Genomic DNA, 24,083 nt, shown 5'->3' with positions numbered 1-24,083 from the left:
TAATGCCGCATGTTGGTTTGATTTTTCAGAGTATAGAAAAAGTCTAAAATTTTGGTGAAAAATCAATTTAGGTCTTTGTATTTTATAGACTAGGGTTTTGATTCCTCATAATTTTCATAATCTTAGGCTACCCTAGTCGTGTCTTGATTCATGTGTTGTCAAAATCTTTTGAATTCTCAAAGTTTGTCTCTTAACACGGCTATTATAATACCTTAAGTGAACCCTAGGTCTCCTGTGTTTTTTTTTTTTAAAACTCAGGCGCGAAGTTTTTAAAAGGTTTTGAATATTCGCTTATGTTCTTTAGATTTCGCGCCCTACATCTCTTTTCCTTTTAAGGAACACCGCCCGATCGTGACAAGATCGAGGGCTGTCGCTTTGTTGTTATGATAAGATGTGAGTTAAGTGATCATCGCGACATAGCGACTGTGTCAAACTAAGCTGCAGTGCCCAGATAAATGGAGGCAGTGACCGAAAAAGTTTTGCGTTGCTTTTTAATCACATAAACTTTGTTTTGCTCCCTGAGCTGGAAAAGTAACTGGGGATCCCAAAAATATTTCAGGCTCCGGTACTTGTGTCTTTGCCGTCGGGAAGTTCAAGTTTCTTGTCGATAGTGAGGTAGCGATCAACCTAGAAACCCATGTCACGGCAGTCGTCAAACTTCTCGGTGGTCATTAAGAGTCCCAAGTGGCATAATAAATGATGATATCATTGCCGTGTCAGAACTACTAAGTGGGTAGCTATGATGTGACATGCTTTTGTTTTTCGGTGCCGAGTTTTGTTAAGTCACCAGAGCTTGCTACCTCGCTAATTGGAAAATCTAGGCCTCTCTCTATTAGCGATACAACGAGTTACCATGAAATGAGCATATGGTGGAACCCAAGCAACGTGGAAAGATGACTGGAATTAGAATATTGTTTTTTCTTTCGCCAGCTGTGCAAAATTTATCACGTCATCAGTCTTCTGGACCCACCTCCCCATTCATAAAACATAGGAGGTATTTTGATCGTCAGATCGAGCTAATATCAACGATTCTCACTATCTCGCCATAAAAAAGATGTGCATGGTTTACTCCATGCGAGATAGCGAATATGGGACCCACCACTGTTCTTTTAAGCAACGTAGTTGCATGTCATCCACATGATCAAGATCAAATCAACGGCTGTCGTTACTTCGCTGTGGCAAGGTGCTTGTTCTATTATGTATAGCGAGGTAGCGACTTGTTGACACGTGTCCTCAGTTGCCAGTGGGTCCAAACAGAGATGCAACTAGGAAGGGAGCTATATACATAGTCCGTTCTCATTGGATTGACTGACCAACTTGTCAAGTGGAATACTTGTCACCTTTTTCACATCCCTTGTTCACAGGATTTGTTAAGATCGACAGCGTAGATTTTAAAAATAAAAGGTGGTGCTTCTTTGTGTATTTATTTGATATGAAAGCTTCGCATGTGTAAAAAAAAAGAAAAGAGAGTATAACACAGAAGATTTTCTTAGTCCCACCTTATGCGAATAAAGATTTCAAGCCTTTTATGAGCAGAAGCAATTAATGAGAAGATTGTATTTGGCAGGTGTGTGAAGTAATTTGTTTGTTAAAAGGTTTCAGAATTGCAGAAAGGAATAAGAAAGAACTTCAATTAAGTAGCTATACTATAATTTCTGTTGTGCTCTAGTCATGCAAGTATAGTCAATGAATGCCTCCAATGGACTCATCAAATCTTAGGTTGTGGATAGCAGGGGGATTTCTTAATGAAGGCAATTGGGTCCGGGATGTTGATACCTTGCAAACTGATTCAAATTTTCTCAAAAGATGGTTTGCAGAGAGAAAATTGTTTACTCCACTTGCCAGTATATGGAATTTTGACCAAGGAAGACTAGTAATCCTGAGTGTTTTTGTGAATTATGATCTCCTTGAGACTGTGGTAAAGAGCTGTGATCGAGCCATTAAGGTAGTGAAAAGAGCAAAGGGTGAACTTGGCAAAATTAGAATCATGTTAGCAATAACATCATTCTCTAAAGAATTTTTCAAGAAAGTATAGTTCAATACCAGGGTAGTAGAGATATATAGAGCCATGTGTAGAGTTTTTGGAGAGGGTGAAGAAGATTTTATACTCATGGGTTTCATGTGTATAATAACTCTTACTTTTTTTTAACGCACGTCTTTCTTTTCAAAAGAGGGACATATTTTGGTAGAGGAATGGTTTTGAATGCAGATAAGGCCCATTTTGTTATATTTGATAGCCACATTGCATCTAAAGCTCTGATGCTTCATATTAAGTGACAATCCCATTACCCTAGGATACTGGTATAACCAAGGAATAGTGATAGGTAAGAGTGATTCTCATAGTATAGAATAATGATGATGAAACCCATGGGTTGAGATTAGTTTCCAATCTTCTGAACATATTTCATCATTGGTGGGCTTAGCTGTTGCATACACGAAGGAATCAGAGTTCCAGTGAAATCAGAATAACGAAATGTAACAGAAAGGGACCTACAAAGGAATATTTGATCTGCATTTATTTCTGTTGTTTGCAATTTTGTCTTTTCTAATAGCTGTTTTAAGTCTCTTGTGTAAAGGACACCTGTAAATCGCATTTGCCTATTGCTTGTTGCAACTCATGCCTATATAAGTGAGTTTTAGGGCACTGTGATGGTCCGAAATTTTTTTATGTCTTCAGTTATTCCAAGAAAGTACATTCAGTCCAGTCATATGTAGTTGTTCTAAGTTTATTTTCAGATTTTTTTTTCTGATAACAAATAGAAATGCAGAGTCAGTATGATTCTCTGGGTTCCTTACCGAGTTCGTATTGGTTATTATATTAGTCAACAAGAAGGATAATACAAAGGGATATTTACACCAAAATCTGTGTTACTATTTTTCTGTCTCCTTTTCATGAGTTTATCAGTTTTGAGATCATTTGGATAATGTTCATCTGATTTAATGCATTCTAGTTGGGGTGTGTATTGATTATATTGTTGCTTTTAATTCAATGAGTTATGTAAATGCTTCAATAAATTGGTAGAATTCATGAGTTTATGAAGAGGATATTATGTAAGAATGGAAATAGGTGATTATAGTTGACAGATTCAATTACAAGCTAATTGAATAAGGTCTCCTACCAACAATCGACTCTGTTGCCCACTAGATAAGGTACTGGTCTTATAAATCAGAAATGGTCAAGAGTAAATTTTGCCTCTACATGTTAAAACTATTATAAATTCAAGCTCATTCATATATTATTTTGTTCAAGGTTGTAATGCTGGTCACCACTCACTTACATCTAGTTTTCTGAGTCATAGGTAGCTTCTATTCCTAGAAACACTTGTAAACTCTAGGAGAATTAGGACCAGATCTGCTTATAGGGGATGCATATAGATTTGAGAGTTTCAAAGAAATTGATAAACTGTGTATGTGCCTAAGGATAGAAGATGATAATCAAAATGAAACTAAGATAATTTCATACAATAGTTTGGTTTAGGATCATCCCTAGGTATACCCACCTTGGTTTAGTAGAGCCTAAAGAGTAGGAAACCATCCTCGGTTTCATTGAAGTTGGGTCCAGATGATCTACTTGTGTAATTGATTATGAGAATTAGCTAATCTTTAGATTATTTGAGCACTTTCATTGTAGTATTGAGCATTTTGTTGCTCAGTAGTTTTAAAACTCCAACACCGCATATGAATCTGCTTCATCCAAAAACTACTTTCTCCTTTATGCAACTTCTCTTCATGTATGTGTGGCCTCTTTTATAGCATGGGTGAGTCATGCTTTCTTTTTGACTGCGGGTATTCTTTTGCATATTTTGACTAGCATGTCATGCCCTGTTGCCTATTTGCATGGAGCTCTGCTTTTTGACTCTAGGCATGAGCTTCCTTTTCTTTACCTGCATTTTCAATGGTCCCAATGAATCCATGTTTACATGGGCATCTTCTTCTTTACATAAATAAAAAATTGACCACATGCTCCTCTTAATTGCGTGTTCCTTCTTTTTACTCATGCATTTGGCGCCCTTCCTTCTTTCATCATGTGGGCAGATTCAAAAGGATGGAACATCCCCATTTGACTGGCAGCTCCTTTTACATATAGGTAGCCAATTGTTTGTAGCAATTGCCCTCCATAAGCTCTTGCAACATTTTCATTTGACAATACAGACCACTTTGCAAATCAACCTTAAACATCCCCAATTATGTTTCCCATTCTCATATCTTCTCTAGCGCTGCCTTGAGGGCCCTATTTGATGCAACAACTTTTGCTATCAGAGCATCAAAACTATTGGTTGATCTGTATCTATGTGCAATGTGATCAAAGTAGAAAACCGTGACAATTCTCGTAAGTCGCCAAGACTAAAATTTAAAAACAATTCCTAAAGATGGAGGCAATGCAGAGCCAGAAACTTCAAGGCCATAGTAATGTCCATAAAACCAATCTCAAACTTCACAACCTTCACTGGTTGGTACATTAGGAATTTTTAAGGCCTACTATAGTCTGTCCCATTGGGAGATCATCATGTCTTTTTTAAGTTTGCCGCTGTTTGAAATAGGCATCTTGACAACTATCTAGGCAACCTTGAAATTCTTATCAATCCAGAGCAACAAAATCTTGTAAGTCAACTCTCATTGGTTGGCATTGGGTCTTTAAATATATGGCCAAAGATTCATCACATCTTACTTAACGATTTCATGGAGAAATATAAAAATGGGTACAAAGAAAGAGATGGGAATAAGGGGAGGGCCCAGTTACCATTCTTTGGATTTAATCAAAAGTCCATTTAAGAATCATTTTGGGGAAGTCCATTTAAGCATTATCTAGAGGGTTGGTAATATGCATGGATGCAATCACTAATTTAAAATAAAGTGTTACGAATCAATTCAGATCCTCTTCAACCTCTTTGCAACCATTGCACTTTCCCTTTAAATTTTTGAAAGACCACATTCATTCTAATCCATTTTAGTCATTTTGAAAAATCAATGATGCCTTATTAGTTAGATGAAATTTTAGCTAGGCCTTCAAGCGGGTCCAGCTAAAAGAAAATTTTGTTCTCGAACAACTATCCTCCCAAAGTAATCCATTAGTCATTTGACATTGATTTGATCGAAATCGAATCACTATCATATCACTTAATGCTGATTTTCAATATTTCCTACAAACTACCAACTTCATGCCAAGAGGTCCTTTGACTGGCCTTAGAAATTGATCCAAACACCTGATCGGGCTTTGAAATCTGGCGCACTGATTCTTCGCTCCACACTCTTGCACCCTGTCGAATCTCGTCTCATGAAGAATTCGAGGTCAAAAAATATTCACTGTCAAAGTTGCTTATTTAAAATCACCTACACATAAACATGTCAGAAAACTCTAAATTGCATTCAGGTTTGGCTTCAAAAATTAAGCAAATTGACACTTGGGGAAGCCAAAATTGAGGTGTTGGTTTACTATCATGAGGAGAGTATAAATTTGCAATTTGGGCTCATGAAGAATAACTAGACGTAGATGGAGAGCAGTCAAAGTAAGCTACTCAAAATTGTCAGATTGAAACAATGTCAAAAAGCAGTTTTTGCAAATGGAATTGACCTAGAAAAGCGTGCAAATGTATTCGTCAAGATGTGAAAATTGGCACACTTAAAGTATTTTCAGAGTACAACATAGTGGTACAATCCATTCGATCTCACCAATCATAGATTTCGAGATATGACATCACAAACAGGGGTTCCAACAAATTTGCAAATGCTGACACCAGTAAAAAGCTAGAAATTGCATTTGGAATCGTGTTTGAAAACTGATCAAATGGATTCTTCGTAAGCTTCAACTTGAAATATGACAAGTCTTTGACCTCTAAAATGTAATGCGAAAGGAATTTTCTCATTTGGGTCAACTAGTCAAAAGTTATAACTCGTCAAATAGGGCCTTCCAGAATTCAGAATAAATTGCATCAACATGACAACATTAAAAGACCAACTTTGGAGGATTCAAAACCTAGTCAAAAGGACTCGAAACGACTCGAAATCTGAAACATAGGATCTCTAGTATGGACAATAAATACTCCCAAAGTGGCGAGTCATGGAATGTTACTAGGTGCAAGATATTCAATTGCAAACACAACCTCCTATCACTGTTTGACACTCTAGCAAACATGGAGATTTGACAAATGCTCAAAACAAGACTTCACAAAATCACTCGGAATGACAATTTAACTTCATGAAACACATAGACACACTAAATGGAATGTGTTGGAAACATTAGACACCTCTTAAGCCTTGAGTGGACAACCAGGTACATATGCATTAAAAGTGCTTATAGGGCTTAATTTCTTCAATGGTGTTCAAAATCAAGGCTACAATTTTGAGCGCCAACATAGTTGATGTATGAAGTGCAAATTGTGTAAGTGATATGCAAAGTTGGTAAATGTGTGTAAGAGATCCAAGGTATTATTGGACGCAAGTTTGGCAATCTAGTACTAAGATCAAAAGAGGATAAATACAGTTAGAGGACATAGAAGGAGCTATACATTTCTATTATTCTGTAAGGAATAATATAGAGATCAGCTAGATAGTTATTTTGATGGTCTTGCCTCTGAAGGTGTTTGGACAATGGGTCCATCTGCCTTCTACAACCCCTAACGGGTTTGGCACAACACCTAATAGGGATTCAAAGCCTCCTAACATGGACTGATATGTACTAGATGTGTTTCATGTAGAAGTTGATGAAAACCAACTTCACAGATTGCTAAAATCACTTGCATGCAAATAACTTGCTGAAGAGAAACCAAAGAAGGAAAGTTAACGCTTGGAGAATCTCACCGGTGTGAGGGAAATTATATTGCAACAATGAAAAATGAAATTGATGTACAAAAATATAATGGGAGAGCCTGTTTATAAAGGCCTCTAGGAAGTTTCTAGAACAAGCTAGAAAGTGGTTGGAGATAAGTGTGACAACTAAGCATACGCCCACAAAAGGTGGATTATCCTCCATGTATGTGAGAAGATAAGTATGACAAGGTGTTGACAACACGTACACAAAAATCTGCATTGCAAAAAGTCAACATGTAAAGGTATACTAACTCCTAGGTGACAAATGCATTTAACCTAATTAAACTTATGTAACGCATAAATAATAATTATTTACTCTAACACCCCCCATTAAGTGCAAGTTAGGGTAATGCACTTAAGCTCACAACAACTAAGATGAAATGCAGAATGGGTCCCGATAACAAGGCCATGCTAGATACCCATGTACAAATGCAAAGAAATGCATTGCAATCTCTATAAACTGGAGAAAAAGGAGAAAACCCAATGGGAAAAACCCCTCTCCAAAAAGAGATAGCAGAAAACCTAGTGAAGGACTGAAGAAGCCTCCAACTAGAGGAATGTCCCAGAAAATAGGAACAAAGAGAAGATCATGAAAAACATTACTGAAGCATGAAGAAGCCACAAACTCTGTCAAAATGAAACTTCTTATCTGAAGAACCTCCACAGAAATAGAAGGCTACAAACAAGAGAATTTTTATATGGTAGATGATCCATCTCACTGAAATGCATAGGTATCCAGCCACTACAATCGCCTAGTATATAGGATCAAAAACTAAATACATAGCTCACTCTATCGAACCATTGAACCAAGGAAGCATTACAAACAATAGAATAACCCCCCCTTAATGCAAACAGGGTGAGGGGATAGGCAATTGAGAAAGTGGGCCAAATTCCTCTATTAAAAGAACCAACAACAACGAGAGAGAAGAAGAGTTACAAACACCTATAAAGGCACGTGCCATTGACAGATCATGGGGCTAATGTTGTGGAAGGGACACTCACTTGACAACGGAAGAGGACACAAAATGACATATGATTAACCCTCCATGGCACTTTATAATATAGTGCAAGTACAACTATCTCAAAACAATGTTCAAGATCCCAAAATGCAAGAGTGATACTTTATCTTAGGTGTTTTCATAAAGATGCTTACAAATGATATCAACAATGATCAGAAAGGGAAAAAAAATGACACAATAGATAGTACAGCCCAAAAGAAAAGATCTCATGCCATGAAAATAATCCTTGGACTTGAAACACCCAAGATATCCACCATAGTCTAGAAAAGCCAAAAACATGATAGAAAGAGCATGGGGCAAAATCTGAAGGAAATTACAACATTTCTAAAAAGTAGACAGAACCAACTTTTCAAAAATATAATATTTTCAAAAAATGGAGATGGAACACACAAGATAAGCCCGCTAGAGTGAAAAAAGAACATCCAACTTTGACTGCAAAAACATGCAACAAAACTACATCAAAACCAAAAAATACCTACAACAATGTCTCCACCTTGGAACCAGCTTTTTGAGACTTCTTTCGGATCAGAAACAGACCTCCGTATGCTCAAGTTACGACTAAAAAATAAGAGTAGGTGAAAAAGGACTTGTGGAGCTTGTAGGAAGGCTAATGCAGTGCTGATGTCAACATTTCACTGGCATAGAATTGATGGTTTGAAGGTCATTGAGGAAAAAAAAGATTGCCACATGGCATCTATGTTGCAGTTTAGTCTTGACTTGATGATGTGGCCTGACCACATGGTAGGTGTTGACGTGGCACCCTAACCATGTGGCACACGCAGAAGGTGCCAAGTGTACAGGAGGTCACAATGGTTGTAGGGAGGCCACAACTGGTGGAGGTGGCCACAGGGGTGGTGAGTATAGGCAGTGTTGCTAAGGAGGGTGGTGCGCTGGTGGTGCGGCGGTAGCCACGAAATAGTGACCGGGTTTCGATTGTGCGACGACGACGGTGATGACGGCTGGGCCACGTGGTGGTTGTTGAGCGGTAGCTATTGTTGCATTTTTTAGTGTTTTATTTTTTTGCAATAAATGCATCTGTACAGCCTGCCAGGGGGCAATTTTTTTTTGCCTGATGCTATAGTAGCCAAAAATCAAAATTTTTATATGAATTGTAACTGTTAGACGCCTTCTGAGCACAATGGTAGCATCTGTTTAGGCCCAAAGTGCCCCAAAAGAAATACTATTCCTCCCAATTGAAGAAAAAATCACAAACAAACTAGGGTTCGTGTCTCCAAATCGCGACTTCAAAAATCCTTCAAACCAGCATGGAGGCTCTGATACCATGTAGAAGTTGATGAAAGCCAACTTCATAGCTTGCCAAGATCACTTGCATGCAAATAACCTACTGAAGAGAAACCAAAGAAGGAAAGCTAGGGCTTAGAGAATCTCAATGGTGTGAGAAATTATATTGCAACAATGAAAAATGAAATTGCTGTACAAAAATACAATGAGAGAGCCTATTTATAAAGGCCTCTAGGAAGTTTCTAGAAAAAGCTAGAAAGTGGTAGGAGATAAGTGTGACAACTAAGCATACATCCACAAAAGGTAGATTATCCTCCATGTAGGTGAGAAGATAAGTATGACAAGGTGTTGACAACACATACACAAACTTTTGTGTTGTCAACAAGTCAACACGTAAAGGTATGCTAACTCCTAGGTGACAAATGCATTTATCCTAAGTAAACTTAAGTAAAGCATAAATAATAGTAATTTACTCTAAGATTTCATTGGCTCCTATCTTAGTCCATTATCTAACAGGAAACTTCTATATTAGTACATAGTTTTGTGGGTACCATCCCCACTGAGGGTTTCCCTCTGATAAGGGTTTCCCTAGTTAACATATCTGGTGTTATTGTGTACTAGTATATTGTAATGGTTGTTGATTATATTGTTCACATACTTAAGTATTAATAAGGTCGATACATGTTTTATTAGTTCCAGATAATTGATTCACCCCCAACACCCCCCAATGAACTTTACTCTCTAACAACCTCACCCTTGTTTGCATTAGGTGGGGTTCTTTTGTTATTTTTTCTACTTTCTTGGTTCGAAGGAGTGAGCTATATATTCAATATTTTTTCCTTTGTCCTAGGCGGATGTAGTGGCTAGGTACCTATGCATTTTGGTAAGATGGATCATTTAAAATATATACAACTTTCTTTTTGTTCCTATTTTGGTTACAACTTTCCATGTTTGATTGATCAACTCTTCTAGCTTTCATGTTTCATGCCATTTGTATCTTTGAGTTCAATTGTTTTCCTTTGTGATGCAGGAGCATCCCAGGTGAAAGAAAAATCTTGCATCACCCAAAAAATTTCTTCTTTGTTTCTTGAATAAGGGTTTTCTTAGTGTAGAGTTGTTGTTTTTGGAAGTTTTCTACTTAGTAAGTCAATCATACGAGCCTAGAATGTCCTAATTTTAGATTTCGATGTTCATCTTGGATATATCAACCTACCAATTGAGGCTTAGTGTCATATCATGAGTATTTGATGATTTATTGTGAATTTTTGGTATAAAAACTTTGGGCTCACCATTGAAGACCTTGGAGGCCTCATATGGGCTCTAGAATGGGGTTGACTAGAGCTTGCGCTAGTTTGTCCTTATAGATTAGTAGCTAAGGATTCTGAAATGTGGTTATAATAGCTAATCAGAGAAAAGGTTTGAAAGTTATGACCTTCCAAAGTGGGGTTGACTAAAATTTGTAAAATAAGTGCCAAAGGTGTATTAGAATGACTCTACATGTAATTTTAGAGTTAGTCAATCTCAAGGGTTAGGGTTTGATGTCTAAAAACTTCCCAGGTGGTGTAAAAATACTTATTTAAGAAATACACGTACATTTTCTAGGACAAATGAGGGTGATAGTTCGCAACTCTATGTTGCAAGTTATTGTAAAGAAGACACCCATGTGAGTTTTCTTATTGTATTTCAAAATTTAGTAATTCCGCATTTGCAATGATAATAGGAAGCCCATATTTTATTCTCTTAAGGGGGAGCACCCTTAATCACTTTGTGTGCCTCCTGATTTGAGTAGTTTCTTCTAAGAGTGCTCATGTAGATTATAGTGTAATGCTCTGCCAAGGGATCCAAAGAATTAACCTAGAATTTCACTAAGTTTGGTAGCATTTTTTTTTTAAAACATGAAAGTAAATACCACATATAACTCATGCACCATAACGGAAGCAATATCAATGTCCATCTAAAAATAAACATAACATACACAACTGATTACATTCATTAAGATCCCTTAACGTTGAATTACATCTAAACAACTAACATTAATAAATCCATCTAGTATAACATCCACATGAAATAATAATGATAAGTCCAATGTTCATACATTACAATTCAAATGCTCAATCATCCACTGTACATGTCACAGGGTATGAAAAAGCTCAAAAGAATATACATATGTAGAATAAGGTACATCATCCTATTCTAATCCATGTTACATCATCATATATACATCCATCATAAAGATCAAACATAATAAACTAAGTGTGCGGTTCTTCCCAACCGTTAATAGCATCATTAGACCATCGTGGGCCCTAGCCATCCCTCCGTGCATAACATTCCAAATCACCGAAGAGATCATCACTATTAACATAGTAGGAATGCCACTCCTAACATATACTATATCATATGTAGGAAGTAAACTAACATGCAAACATAAGCATAAGATAACATCATCTAACATATGCTAATCATCAATGAAAGGTTACATATCCACCATCATGAAGGATGCATCAACCACGATGTCTTAATGAATCTCAAATGATAAGAGTGAAAAATACACTACCACCCGACTGCGTGGTACCTAAGTGGTCCACTCCCATTGTGTTGAGGAGATAATCTCAAGTCCCAAACAGGCTATCCAAAACACATAACATAAATGTCTGGAAGTCTAGGAATCCTAAAAGTATACTAACTCAAAGGTTCCAAGCACAAAAACTGACATCTAATCCCAAAGGCACACAATGACATGTAGGAACCTACTATGCAAGCAGGAAAGTGTCATCGCATTTATCATGTACAAGGTACCTTAGCAGTTAGCTAAACTCCACGGGTCCATACTAATCTCATGCGGCCACTAGTATCCTCTCATACTGACGAGACATACTATGGAATGCAAGGTCACAACCATGCATTCTCACTACTCTCATCCTAGCCTGTACAAGCACTCAAGGCATAGGCGGGAACCAAAACACTTATCTTTTTAGGTTCATTCAGTTAGTACTAGGTGTGAATGTTATCACTTATTAATCCAACTTACAATGAGTTACCCTGGTAGCCTCTTAGGGCCCTGACCCCCATTGCAAGCCACTTCCTGACACTACATGCAGATATCCTACCCTAAGCTCATGGAATCATAAATCTAAAAATTACAAAAGATAATCCATAATAAAATCATCAAATATGCATAAAAGCATCAAATCTCCATGAGCAAATATCCATAGAAAATCATGAACACAACAGCTCTCTATTGGCAACTAAAGTTTCACTAATAATCAAAAGTATCCAATGGTTCTCAATAACCAAAATATATCTCAATCATACTGATCGAAGACTCCAAAATGGTTGAGTCAAAACATGTCACAAAATGACATCATCAAGAATAAATTCATATTTTAGTCCCATCATGGCGACTAGAAAATAACCAAGGATAACTGATCAATGACCAAAAATGGTTAAGTCAAGTGTCTCATACATAAGGATCTCAAGCATTCCATCACATAACCATGGTTGGGTTTATAAAGATCGAGATTAAAACATCATCATGACATAAAAATCACATAACCCCCAAGCCTTTGGTAGACGTCTTATACTGGTAAACACTAGTCAACCCAAAACCCAAAACAATAGCATAAAGAATACCCAATGCAAACACATGTTTTGATTTTGCTAAATTTACAAATTTGAATTTAAATGTAGAGGTCTCAGTTTATGTTTCCAAGTTTAGAGAATAAATGGAGGAACATTTTATACATGTATTATTTTAGATGAATAAAAGTTTCCCTTAAAATCCATCTTTCAATTATAATCTTTGTTTGAAAACGTCCCCCACCAAATTATTAATTAAATTGCATATTCTTTCTTTAATAATTTAGAACAATTAACTAAATCTTATAATTAAATTATAATATTATAAAATAACTCATCCTTATAAAAGATGAACCTTTAATATATATATCTTTATCAAATAATAATAATTTAAATTTATTAATTAACATATTTACATACTTATATATATATATATATATATATATATATATATATATATATATATATATATATATATATATATATATATATATATATATATATATATATATATATATATATATATATATATATATAAAATTGTTGCATTTTATATTTAAAAAAATGAAATATAAAATCGAATTACAAAATTTTGATTGATGCCATATTAAAACTTTAATCTTGTACTACTGTTTAATAACAGTCACCGTTGGCTATAAAAGCCGTGCAGCCACCATGCCTGCCATCGCAGGCCTACGACAGCAGTCACAGTACCTTCGACCGCAGGTGCGATGTCGCTGTCTGACGTACAGGATACGGGTCATATACTTGCTCAAAGACATGTTTAATATTGTTTTTCAATAGCATTTTTAAAACACTTTTCTCAGAGATGAATCGTGATGCAATTTTTAAAACATTCACTCGCTGTGAAATATGTCATTTGACTTTTAATTATATATATATATATATATATATATACACACACACACACACATATGTATGTATATATATAAGTATATATATGTATGTGTGTGTGTGTGTGTGCAGATTTAAAAATATAAACATTTATATACACAAAATATAAATTCCAATTCACAGAATTTTCTTATAATCATTGATTTCAAACTTTTTCCATTAATTAATCTAATGGGTTTGACTATGAATCTAAACCCTAGCCCCTTGTTCTTTTCAGATCTATGCATATAAAATTCTCAAATAAATTTAATTACCCATATTGAGAATGCATACAATTAAAATAGGAAAATCCTCAGAAGACATATGGAAGACACGAAGAAGACAGGGAATGCAAGATGCAGAAATAGCATAAGTAAAATCACAAGAATCTACCCGGATTCTGATGCTAAATTGCTCTTCCTCAGAAAACCTACAGAGCAAACTCCTCCCTTCTTCAGAGATCTCGAGTCCTCCAATGCTTCAATTGCTCTCCAATGCTATGTCTAAGCTTCTAGGAATGCCTGAATATAAAGAGCTCTCAGGAAACCTCTAGAATGCTTTTAGAAACAGCTAGAAGGTGTCACCAACTAAGCATGGGTCTTTTCCAACCTTCTAGATGAGCCATAGGGTTGTAGACACCATGTGCTTAATTGATGCACTAACCCCCGTGTTGTTGACATATAAGAAATGAAAAGGTGCGTTAATTCCCATGCAAGCTTATAACTCCAATTTACTTTTTTATATAATTTCTATTTAAATATTTATAACTTTCATTTTAATTTTTTTATAACTTTTATTATTATTATTTTTTTATTACTTTATTATTATTTTATTATTATTATTAATTTTAATTTCTAATTTTTTTTAATTTAATTCTTTTTTCCTCAATTAATTCTCATTTAATTAATTATAATCAAAATATCAAAAACCATGATATTTTATATTAATTTTCTCAAATAATTAATTTATTAATTAAATCTATTTATTAAGACTTAATTAATAGAAAATTCACCATAGACCTCTAAGATAAAATATGAAAACTCATCATAGAGAAATTCACACAAAATCAATCTAAAGGGTTAAAAATCACGAATTATGTCATCCGACACATTCAGTAGGTAAAATATTCAGATACTTGTCCTACCCTACTAGGACAATTGGCTTAAGGGTTTGGGATTTGGACTTGAGAATTTATCTCCCTTCTCTTATTATTGAGATAGTATAATAGGGTACGCTCATCTTAGCAAATTCAAGGAAGTTGATACCCAGTACCTGCAACCTGCAGAAAAACCATGCATGTACATACAATATATATAATGCTAAGCTAAACAGACAATGGTAGGAAGTGGTGCATCGTGTAGATCCTGACTAAGTAGGTGACTACGACTCCCTTCCTTAACCATATCAGAAACGCCATACAATAAGAAAACACACACACCATACACATGCAAGTATGGGGTAAGTATCCATAATAAAGCACATGAAATAATAAACCATCTGACTAATCATCAACAATAACTGAAAGCAATGTAATGGTCATCATGCATACATGAAATGTAAAGTCTAAATAATCTCATCATATATCCACTAAATCCATAACATAATGTCTGATAGTCTTAAAACAATACCACTAATCCATCAACATAAAACTAGTCTATCATAGTCTAATAATAACAACAATAATGTCTAGAAAAGATGTGAACGAGGGTAGGCACTACATATAGTCTTCTCTACCTGGCCAGGTTCTATTTTAGTAGAGGTTCTTCAGATCAACAATTATTTTTAATAGAGGTTTGTAACTTCTACATATTTTAGTGGTGTTCTATATGATCATCTTTTGCTCCTATCTTCTAGGACATTCTCTAATTGGGAGGCTTCTTTAGTCCTTCACTAGTTATTTTACCATTCTTTTCATCTCTTTTTGGAGTAGGGTTTTTTCCATGTGGTTTTCTCTACTTCTCATCTTTATAGAGGTTTTCTTTTTCTTGGGTACCTCATCAGACTCTGTTGTCGGGACCAAAGTCTACTTTCAGTTGCAGTTTCTATATTTTTAGCAACTTCTTAAGTTTATCTTAAGGGGGTGATAGAGTAATTAGACATTTTCTAATTATCTCTATTCTACTTAAGCTAAAAATTAGGCATATAATAATTAATTCTTATATTAATTATTATCATGCAATCTAGGTTTTACTTTTTAGGGTTTTAATCTCCTTTATAAGGACAATCTCTCTTTGTAATTACTCATTCTCTCAAAATATTTTGGTTTGATTCAATTGCAATGTCTCCTCTACGGATCTAGGAATTCTAGCCTCGATAGTTTTTGCTCCTGTCTTCTTCTGATAGGTGTTTTCATGCAAGTGATTGTTGGGAGCAGTGGGGTTGATCTTCTGTCAACTTTATCAAATTTTATTTACTATTTTTGTAGAGAAGAGTTCTTGATTGAAATTTTTTTATTTAGTATTAACTATTTTTTTTGAGGTTAGATTTAAATTTTCTCGGTTAAAAATGTTTAAAAACATTGATCAAAAAATTAATTTGTAATAAGAATATTGTGTGTAGAGATTTAAAATATATAAACATATGTGAAATATATATATATATATATATATATATATATATATATATATATATATATACATATACATATATATATATACATATACATATACATATATATATATACATATACATATACATATATATATATATACATATATATATACATACATATATATATGTATATATATATATATGTATATGTATATATGTATATATATATCTATATGTATACATATATATGTATATATATACATATAGATATATGTATACATATATATGTATATATATACATATAGATATATGTATACATATATATGTATATGTATACATATATGTAGATATATACATATATGTACATGTATACATATATGTACATATATGTATATATCTACATATATGTATACATATACATATATACATATATATGAATATACATATGTATATATACATATATATGTATATGTATGTATGTGTGTGTGTGTATATATATATATATATATATAGATCGGTAAACGACCGTAGCCTTGATTTATTTTATTAATAGAAAAATTAAAAATACAAGAATTCCACCATTCTGACAGGCACTGGTAGGAAAGAACGGGGAAAGAAAACCTCCAATCTTGCTCGGGATCGTAGTCTTTTATTATACAGTGATAAAATGGGCATATCCCAGTCTCATTAAATCTTGTATCGTGTCAAAATCATTACATCAAAAAAGCTTCAGATATCTCTATAAACCAATCTAAATTTATAGTGGCAAAGTACGTGCTTATAAGACATCACATAATAAATAGCAAGGATTGTTAGGGGTTAGTGAAAAAATTAAATAGAATCCAGAGGGAGCAAACTCCAAAAAATAGCTAATACTTGAAAGATTTCAAGGTACTTAGATATTCTAACGATAAAATGAGTAATCATGAAAAGGAATGTGAGTGAAAACGAAATTGAATCCCTATCTCTTCATCATTGTTTTAAGTGATTAAATGATAATCAGTGCCGAATTTACATGTTAGGAAAAAAATGAGAGAGACACCAAAGCAAACAACGGAAACCCCAATAATTGACAGTAATGAATTCTGCTCCGAAATACTGAGATTTGAAAACCAGATAGAGAGGCTGGAATATAGTTAAAATACTATCTTTAGTTATATTGGTTTAAATATATACATTTCAAAAAACATTTTTATGTAGAATTCGGTTTGAGACGAGGTCAACTTATAAAATGTGCCCTTTCAACTAGCTACGTGAGTAATATGCTGAGACAGTACAACTATCTACAGTATGTAAATACCCATACCTATTAGAAGTACTAAAACCTATTGTTATTGGGTTGTATTTACTACCAAAATGACCCAAATACTACATTTGTCAATACATTTTCTTAAAAACCATGATTATCTTCGAAGCCTTGTGCAGATTCGTGGCATTTGAGCCTAGTGGAAACTCATGGGCCGTCCTTCCTCTGCTTGATTTGTCATAATTAGGTAAACATAATTCCACATTTTCTAGATTGGAGAGATCAACGTCAGGTTGGATGTATGCATCGAAGGCCCTTAAGTAATTCATGAGCCAATCTCTACCTAGGTCTTCAATAATACCTCTCCATCTGAGCAGGAAGTTGATGCTCGTTTCCATTTCTGGCCACTCTTTAAAGAATTGAATGTTATGCTTAATTACTAGGCATGGGTGCCTCAGGCTTCTTGCAAGCTCTGGACTATTCAGCTCGAGTTCCATGTATGCCTTAGGGAGGGGGATCCGAAGCCTTGTGTCAATGTTGGCTACCACAATTTCCAGCCCTATTAACGAACATGGATCAAAAATGTTGTAGGTCAGCCTTATAATGTCCCATTTCTCCACCCTTTCCCTAGTGAAGCAACCTACCCAGAGCCCTATAATATCATTGTTGGTCCTCCATGAGTACTCATAGTTAAAAACCCCTTCTCCCAGTGCTCGGCTGATTGTGATTTGACTCATATCATCAATTGGCCAAAATAGCCTATTCCATCTTTCTTGCTTAATTAGGCCACAAAAAGCCACAGTTCAATTTTCAAAAGCATGAAAAAGGCAAATATTAGTATCCATGGAGGACTGAAATTGCAGACTACGTACTTTAACTGAGATGAGAACAAAAGGTCTAAAAGTAATATACATGGATAAATGGAGGAAGGATCTAGACACCCAAATAATGACTATGACGCCTTAATGAGTGCAGGAGTGCCTCTCAAAATCATAATAACAAGGATAGTTTAGCACAGGAGAAAGATATTCCTCATCATCAGTACAAGGCCCAATTGAGGTTTTATGATGTCTCATAAGGGGAATAAAGTGACAATGCCTAAAACCAAGGATGAAGGAGTTTATAAACTTTGGTTATATGCTAAAGAATTAATTCCATCTGTACCTTTATTAGCTAGGCTATCGGCTTCCTCGTGTCCTTCTCTGTATATATGTGAAAACCTTCTTCAATTTTTTTTAGATGTGTGGTAATAATTTCTAATTTAGTGTTTAGGATCTAGTTTGGGGTTTCTCCCTTCCTGAGGGCATTTATTATGATCTGAAAATCCCCTTCAATCATAAGCCTTTTAATATTAAGGCTAATGCATAGTTTAATTCCTTCTTCTACTGCTTCGAGTTTTGCTACATTATTAGTTAACATTTCCAGAGATTTAGATCTTTTTGCTAACCAGTTACCCTGATTCATCCCTTATGATGCATCCTATTCTTGCCTTACCAGGATTTCCCCTTGAGGCCCCATCGAAATTCAATTTCTTCCATCCAAGTGGTGTGGGTTCCCATTTGCAGGTTTGCCTAGCTAGATTATTTCTCTTTTTATAATAGAGGGCAAGATTGATGAGCAGTGGCCATAAATTTTTGATCTCTGCATCCCAATTAGAAAATCTGTCTTCTTCTCTAGGTCTCTTCCTATGATCACTATTCATAACTTTCATAATAGCCACTTCTAATTTTGTGATCAGAGCTTCCTCATTTAGACTTTGGTCTTGGAAGATGTGACGATTTCTTTCTTTCCAAATTTTCCATATTAGAATTGCTTGGGAAATATTTCACAGTTTTGCATATACTTTATTTGAAGTGTCTTTAGGCTAGCCCAATAGGTGATCTATCCATTTGCCGGCAAGAGGGGCAGTCTAATTCAATTTATATTGGAGCCACTTCCAACATTCCTGAGAAAATTTACACCCCTATAGGAGATGTTCTACATTTTTTTTTTGTTATCTTTACATAATATGCATCTTGAAGGTCATTCAAAGCTCATTTTTTTAGTTCTTTCTGTTGTTAGTATTCTCTTTTGCATGGCAACCTAGAGGAAAATACCTACTTTAGGGAGTCCTGTTGGGTCCCAACATGGATTAAGAGGGAGAGTGCTAGCTTCCCATCTCTGTGAATTTGTAATCAATCTATACCATTCTTTGACTTTATAAATTCCATCTTTGGAGGTTAGCCAAATTAGTTTGTCCTCCCTATTTTTGATTGAAATTGTTTGCTATTTTGAATGTTTTCAAGTTTCTCTTTATCCATTTGGTTTAGTCCATAGTTGGAAGTGGATTTCCATTTCCATATCTTACTTGAGTCAGAGTCAGATTCCTCTATATAATCTTCCACTTTTGTCCCTCATATTTCCTTGAGATGAGTTGTTGCTTCTGGAGTTAAGTCTGAATAGTTTCGGATGGGGGGGGGGGTGTGGTATCCGTTCCAAGAATCTTCCAAAAAAAGCTTTTTTGCCTTTCCCTATATCCCAAGTGAGGTATTTTGATATCAGATTTCGGTAATTTATAAGGAAATTCCATCCCGCAGAGCCTTTGGGGGTTCTCTAATTTTGAATAAAGATGTACTATCGAGGGGTTGATATATTTATTGAATAGGATTCTTGCCCATTTCCTATCCCTTTCTTGATACAATCTCCATACTTGTTTTGCACCTAGTGCTTCATTCTACCATTCTAGATTTTTGATTCCTAGGTCCGCAGATTCTTTAGGTTTGCAAATATTGCTGTAGCTGATTAAGGTCTCTTTTTTCTTGTCCTCCAATCCATTCCAAAAAAAATCACGTAGTTTCTTTTCCATTTTGAGGTTTATATTCTTAGGTAATTGTGAATAAGAGAGTTGATAGGTGGGAATTGCTAATAAAACTGCTTTGATTTTTGTAGTTCTCCTAGCCTTGGTCAACCATCCTCCTTTCCACGATTCTGTTTGATTATCAATTTTCTTGACAGTGTGTTCCCAACCAGAATTGGATTTGTTACTCTTGTCAAGGTATATTCCTAGGTACTTAAATGACAGAGTGCTTTTTTTGAACCCAAATTTATTGCAAATTTGATTTTCTTGTTCTTCAGTTGTGTTTAAGAAAAATATTTCTGATTTCTTGGCATTGATAATTTTCCTTGAAGCTTTGGTATATGTTTCTAAAATATGTTGCATTTGATCTGCCTCGTTCAAGGTGCTGACGACTGCTAGTATAGTATCGTCAACAAATTGTTGATGGGTTGTATTTTCTACATCTTCAGTGACTTGAACACCTTTAATTTTGTTTTCTACTTGCACAGCTTTGACTGCCCTTCCAAATGATTCTGCCATGATGTTGAATAGAAATGGGGATATCGGGTCTCCTTGTCTGATGCCTCTAGATGTACTAAAGAATCCTTTCGGGGTGCCATAATGAGAAGAGAAATTTTGGGGATAGAAACACATTGGAAGGTGATATTTATCCATTATTTAGAGAAACCAAAGGCCTCGAAGGTTTTATAGAGGAATCTTTAGTCTACTTTGTCGTATGCTTTTTGAATGTCTAATTTTAATAACATGTAAGCTTTGTTATTTTAAATTGTGGAGTGTATAGTTTCTTGAATGATAGATATACTGTCTAATATAGATCTACAAGGGATAGAGCCCGTTTGTTCTTCCAAAATAAGCTTTGGAAGGAACCTTTTGAGATGATTAGCCAAGATTTTTGAGAAGACTTTATAAATGGTATTACATAAGGAAATTGGTCTAAAATCCCCAAGCACTACAGTTTCATTTTTTTGGGAATAAGTGTTGTAAAAGTGTGATTGATTTCTATTAATATTGCCCCTCCATTTCGAGTTGCTTCCAGAGCTTTCCATAGTTCTTCTCCTAATATATCCCAACATTATTGGAAGAAGAATGCTTGAAAGCCATCGGGTCTTGGTGATTTATCTGGATTAATATTGAAGAGCGCAATTTTAACTTCTTAAAGAGCGAAGGGTTCATTTAAGAATTTATTATCCTCTTTTGAAATCAGCTTAGGAATATAATTTAACATTTCTTCTTGAGCTATTTTATTTGACGAGTCATAATTTTTAAGGGTATCATTGAAATACTTAATGAAGATATCTTCTATTTCTTTTGGGTTTTTAGTTTGCTCCCCCTCAGGATTCTTAATCTTTTATATGTTAATATGGTTTCTATTATGAATAGTGCTATTATGAAAGAATTTTGTATTATGATCTCCATCTAGTAGCCATTTTTATTTGGATTTTTGTCTCCAAAATATCTCTTCTTTAGCTAAAATTTCTTCATGTTTTAATAGGTACTCTTTTTCTAGTTGATAAGCTTCATTATTCATAATTTTCATTATAATTTCTTTATTTAGATTACTTATTTTTTCTTCAATGTCTAATTTTTCCTTAAAAATATTTTTAAAATGTGTATTGTTCCACTTTAAGATTTTTTCTTTAACACTTTTTATTTTGGATACAAAGCAGAACATTTTGGATCCCTAAAACTGTTCCTCCTGCCACCATCCTTTTATCTGATCCATAAAGGATTTATCCATGAACCACATTTTCTCACAGTTGAAGGGGTTCCTGCTTGGTTTGAGTTGCTCTTTGATTTCCAATTTTGCTGGGAAGTGATCTGAACTTGCCATTGGTAGGATTTCAGCATTTACTATTTTATTCATTAAACTGAGCTCACCTTTTGTAAGAAATCTGTCCAAACATTCTGCTATGTAACGTAATCCTTTCCTTCTGTTGTTCCAAGTATATACTCCATTGTTAGTGGTGATATCAATGAGGGAGTTGTTTTGGATCCAATTTTTAAAATCTTCCATGGCTCTAGATACTGAATTGCTTCCTTTGTCTTTTTCCTCCTTTGTTAAGACAACATTAAAATCTCCTCCTAAGATGAATGTCTCTTGAGGTTTTGAGTTGATAAAAGTGCTAATTTCGTTCTAGACTACTAGTTTGTTTGTTGACTGGGTGGGTCCATAAACATTTATTATAATTGACTGCAATTTTGATTTTTTGCGGACTGCTCTACATCCCATCCAATTAGTCTAGGAGGTAATTACTTCAATATTAAATTGCCAAGGGTTCTAAATAATTCCAAGTCCTCCTGAGGCTCCCTATGACTGATTAAATTCTGATTTCCATTTCCCCAATTTTTGACCAAACTTTATTCCCTCTTCTTTGCTTAATTTAGTTTCTTGTAAAAGTGATATATCTGAGTCAAACAAGGTGAGGTTATGCTTTAATAAGCATTTTTTACTAGGGGCATTTAGGCCCCTAGCATTCCAGGTTGTGATTCTCATTGGTCCTTGGGAAGGATCTTCCCCTTTCCACTTTGTAAAATTTTGAGGATCTTAGTTTGTTCCTTTACCTGCCCTACTGCCTCTCTAAGTTATTTTAGTGATTTCCTTCCTCGTTTCTACTTTGTTTTTCCGCAATTTGGAGTTTTCATTCCTTCCCGATTCACTGAAATATCTATTCTTTCTAGATTTTGTTCTTTTATTACTTTTTCTGTTATTACTGAATCATCTCTTTCCTGTATATCTTCTGTGATGATTTCTTTGATTATCAATTTATTAATTTGGTAATCCTTGCTTTTAGAGACTTGGTCTTTCGTTGAGTCCTTTTCCTTTGTACTATTTTTCCTTTCACTAGGGCTATCATCTAATTCACTCCCCATAATTTTCTCTTCGCTTAATGTATTTGACGATTCTAAAGATGTTCCTCACTTTTTTAATTCTAATTCTAATCTTTCAGTGGTTGGAGCAAACATAGCCTTTCCATTATTGGAAGTTTTCCAGAATTTGTAACTTTTCTTTTTCCCTTTTTTTCTAATAGTTATGTTACTCCAACGGGCAGAGTCTGCTAGTGGGATATGAGTTTCTTATTCTTATTTTCTCTTTGGAGGGATTTTCCTTGTAAGCTGACAGTTGTCTGTTCATTTCCTTTATCTGCTCTTTGTTCCAACTGCTCGATTTATGCATTTTCAACTTGCTTTCTTGCTTGATCTTTCCTTGGGTCCTCATTCTGATTATTTCCCTTTTCTAATGTTTCCCCTGTTTCTATAGTTTTTATCCTTTTCCCTTTATGTTCCTTGTGAACTTGTTCCGCCAATAAGCTTTGATCTATTAGATCATTTTGTATCAACAGGATTTCATGGAAAAGTTTGTTGAGTTTTTTGATATTGAAGTCCATTTCTTCAATTATTTCTTTTTCCATTTGGCAATCCTTACACCTTTTAAATTTGTTCAGAGAGTGCTGGTAGCTTATATTGTCCAACCAATCATTCCCCATTAGTCCATCTTTATCCATTTCCTCTTGTGATATTGCTTTGCCATTTTTTGGATTTCTTTTGTCAGAGTTTTTTCTTTCTTCTACTGCTCTCTGGCCTCATCTGAAATTCTTAGACACTACGATTACCTCTTCTTTCCTTGCTTTCCTTTCACCTTTGTTCCCTTTTGAGATTATGTTATCTTTGATGTTATTTTTTATATGCAATTTTGTTAAGTTTGAATTCTTAATTTTGTTTATGTCTCCTGAATATTCTTTAAATGATAAATTGTAAATGGATCTATTAGTGATGATTTTCCTGCTTACTGTATTGCTTAGATTTGATTTAACTAGGACCCTTATTTTGTTTGCTTTATCTGTGTTATCTTCAAACATAATTAATTTCACACCCTCCATGGTAATGCCAAAATGTTGCTACTGTATCTTTGCAA

General features: G+C 34.7%; 1 protein-coding gene across 11 annotated transcripts in view; it reads left to right on the top strand.

Annotated features, from left to right (window-relative positions):
- LOC149547286 ((R)-mandelonitrile lyase-like) overlaps positions 1–24,083 on the top strand; it is a 131,852-nt gene that overhangs the window by 35,980 nt on the left and 71,789 nt on the right. For 2 of the 11 annotated variants that reach the window (XM_089791561.1, XM_089791560.1), the window contains exon 3: positions 21,838–22,312. The exons of 8 other annotated variants lie outside the window; for them this stretch is intronic. In XM_089791561.1, coding sequence (XP_089647687.1) covers positions 21,838–21,992 — 155 coding nt within the window. In that variant the 3' untranslated portion in view covers positions 21,993–22,312. Of the gene's footprint in view, positions 1–20,658; positions 21,173–21,837; positions 22,313–24,083 lie in introns of those variants that run through there. One more of the 11 variants, XM_089791564.1, reaches the window with a different exon arrangement.

This window comes from Cupressus sempervirens, chromosome 7 (assembly GCF_028749045.1).
Source record: "Cupressus sempervirens isolate cs-2001-9-10 chromosome 7, ASM2874904v1, whole genome shotgun sequence".
In the NCBI taxonomy this organism is placed as follows: Eukaryota; Viridiplantae; Streptophyta; class Pinopsida; order Cupressales; family Cupressaceae; genus Cupressus; species Cupressus sempervirens.
This window is presented reverse-complemented; position numbering and strand designations above follow the sequence as displayed.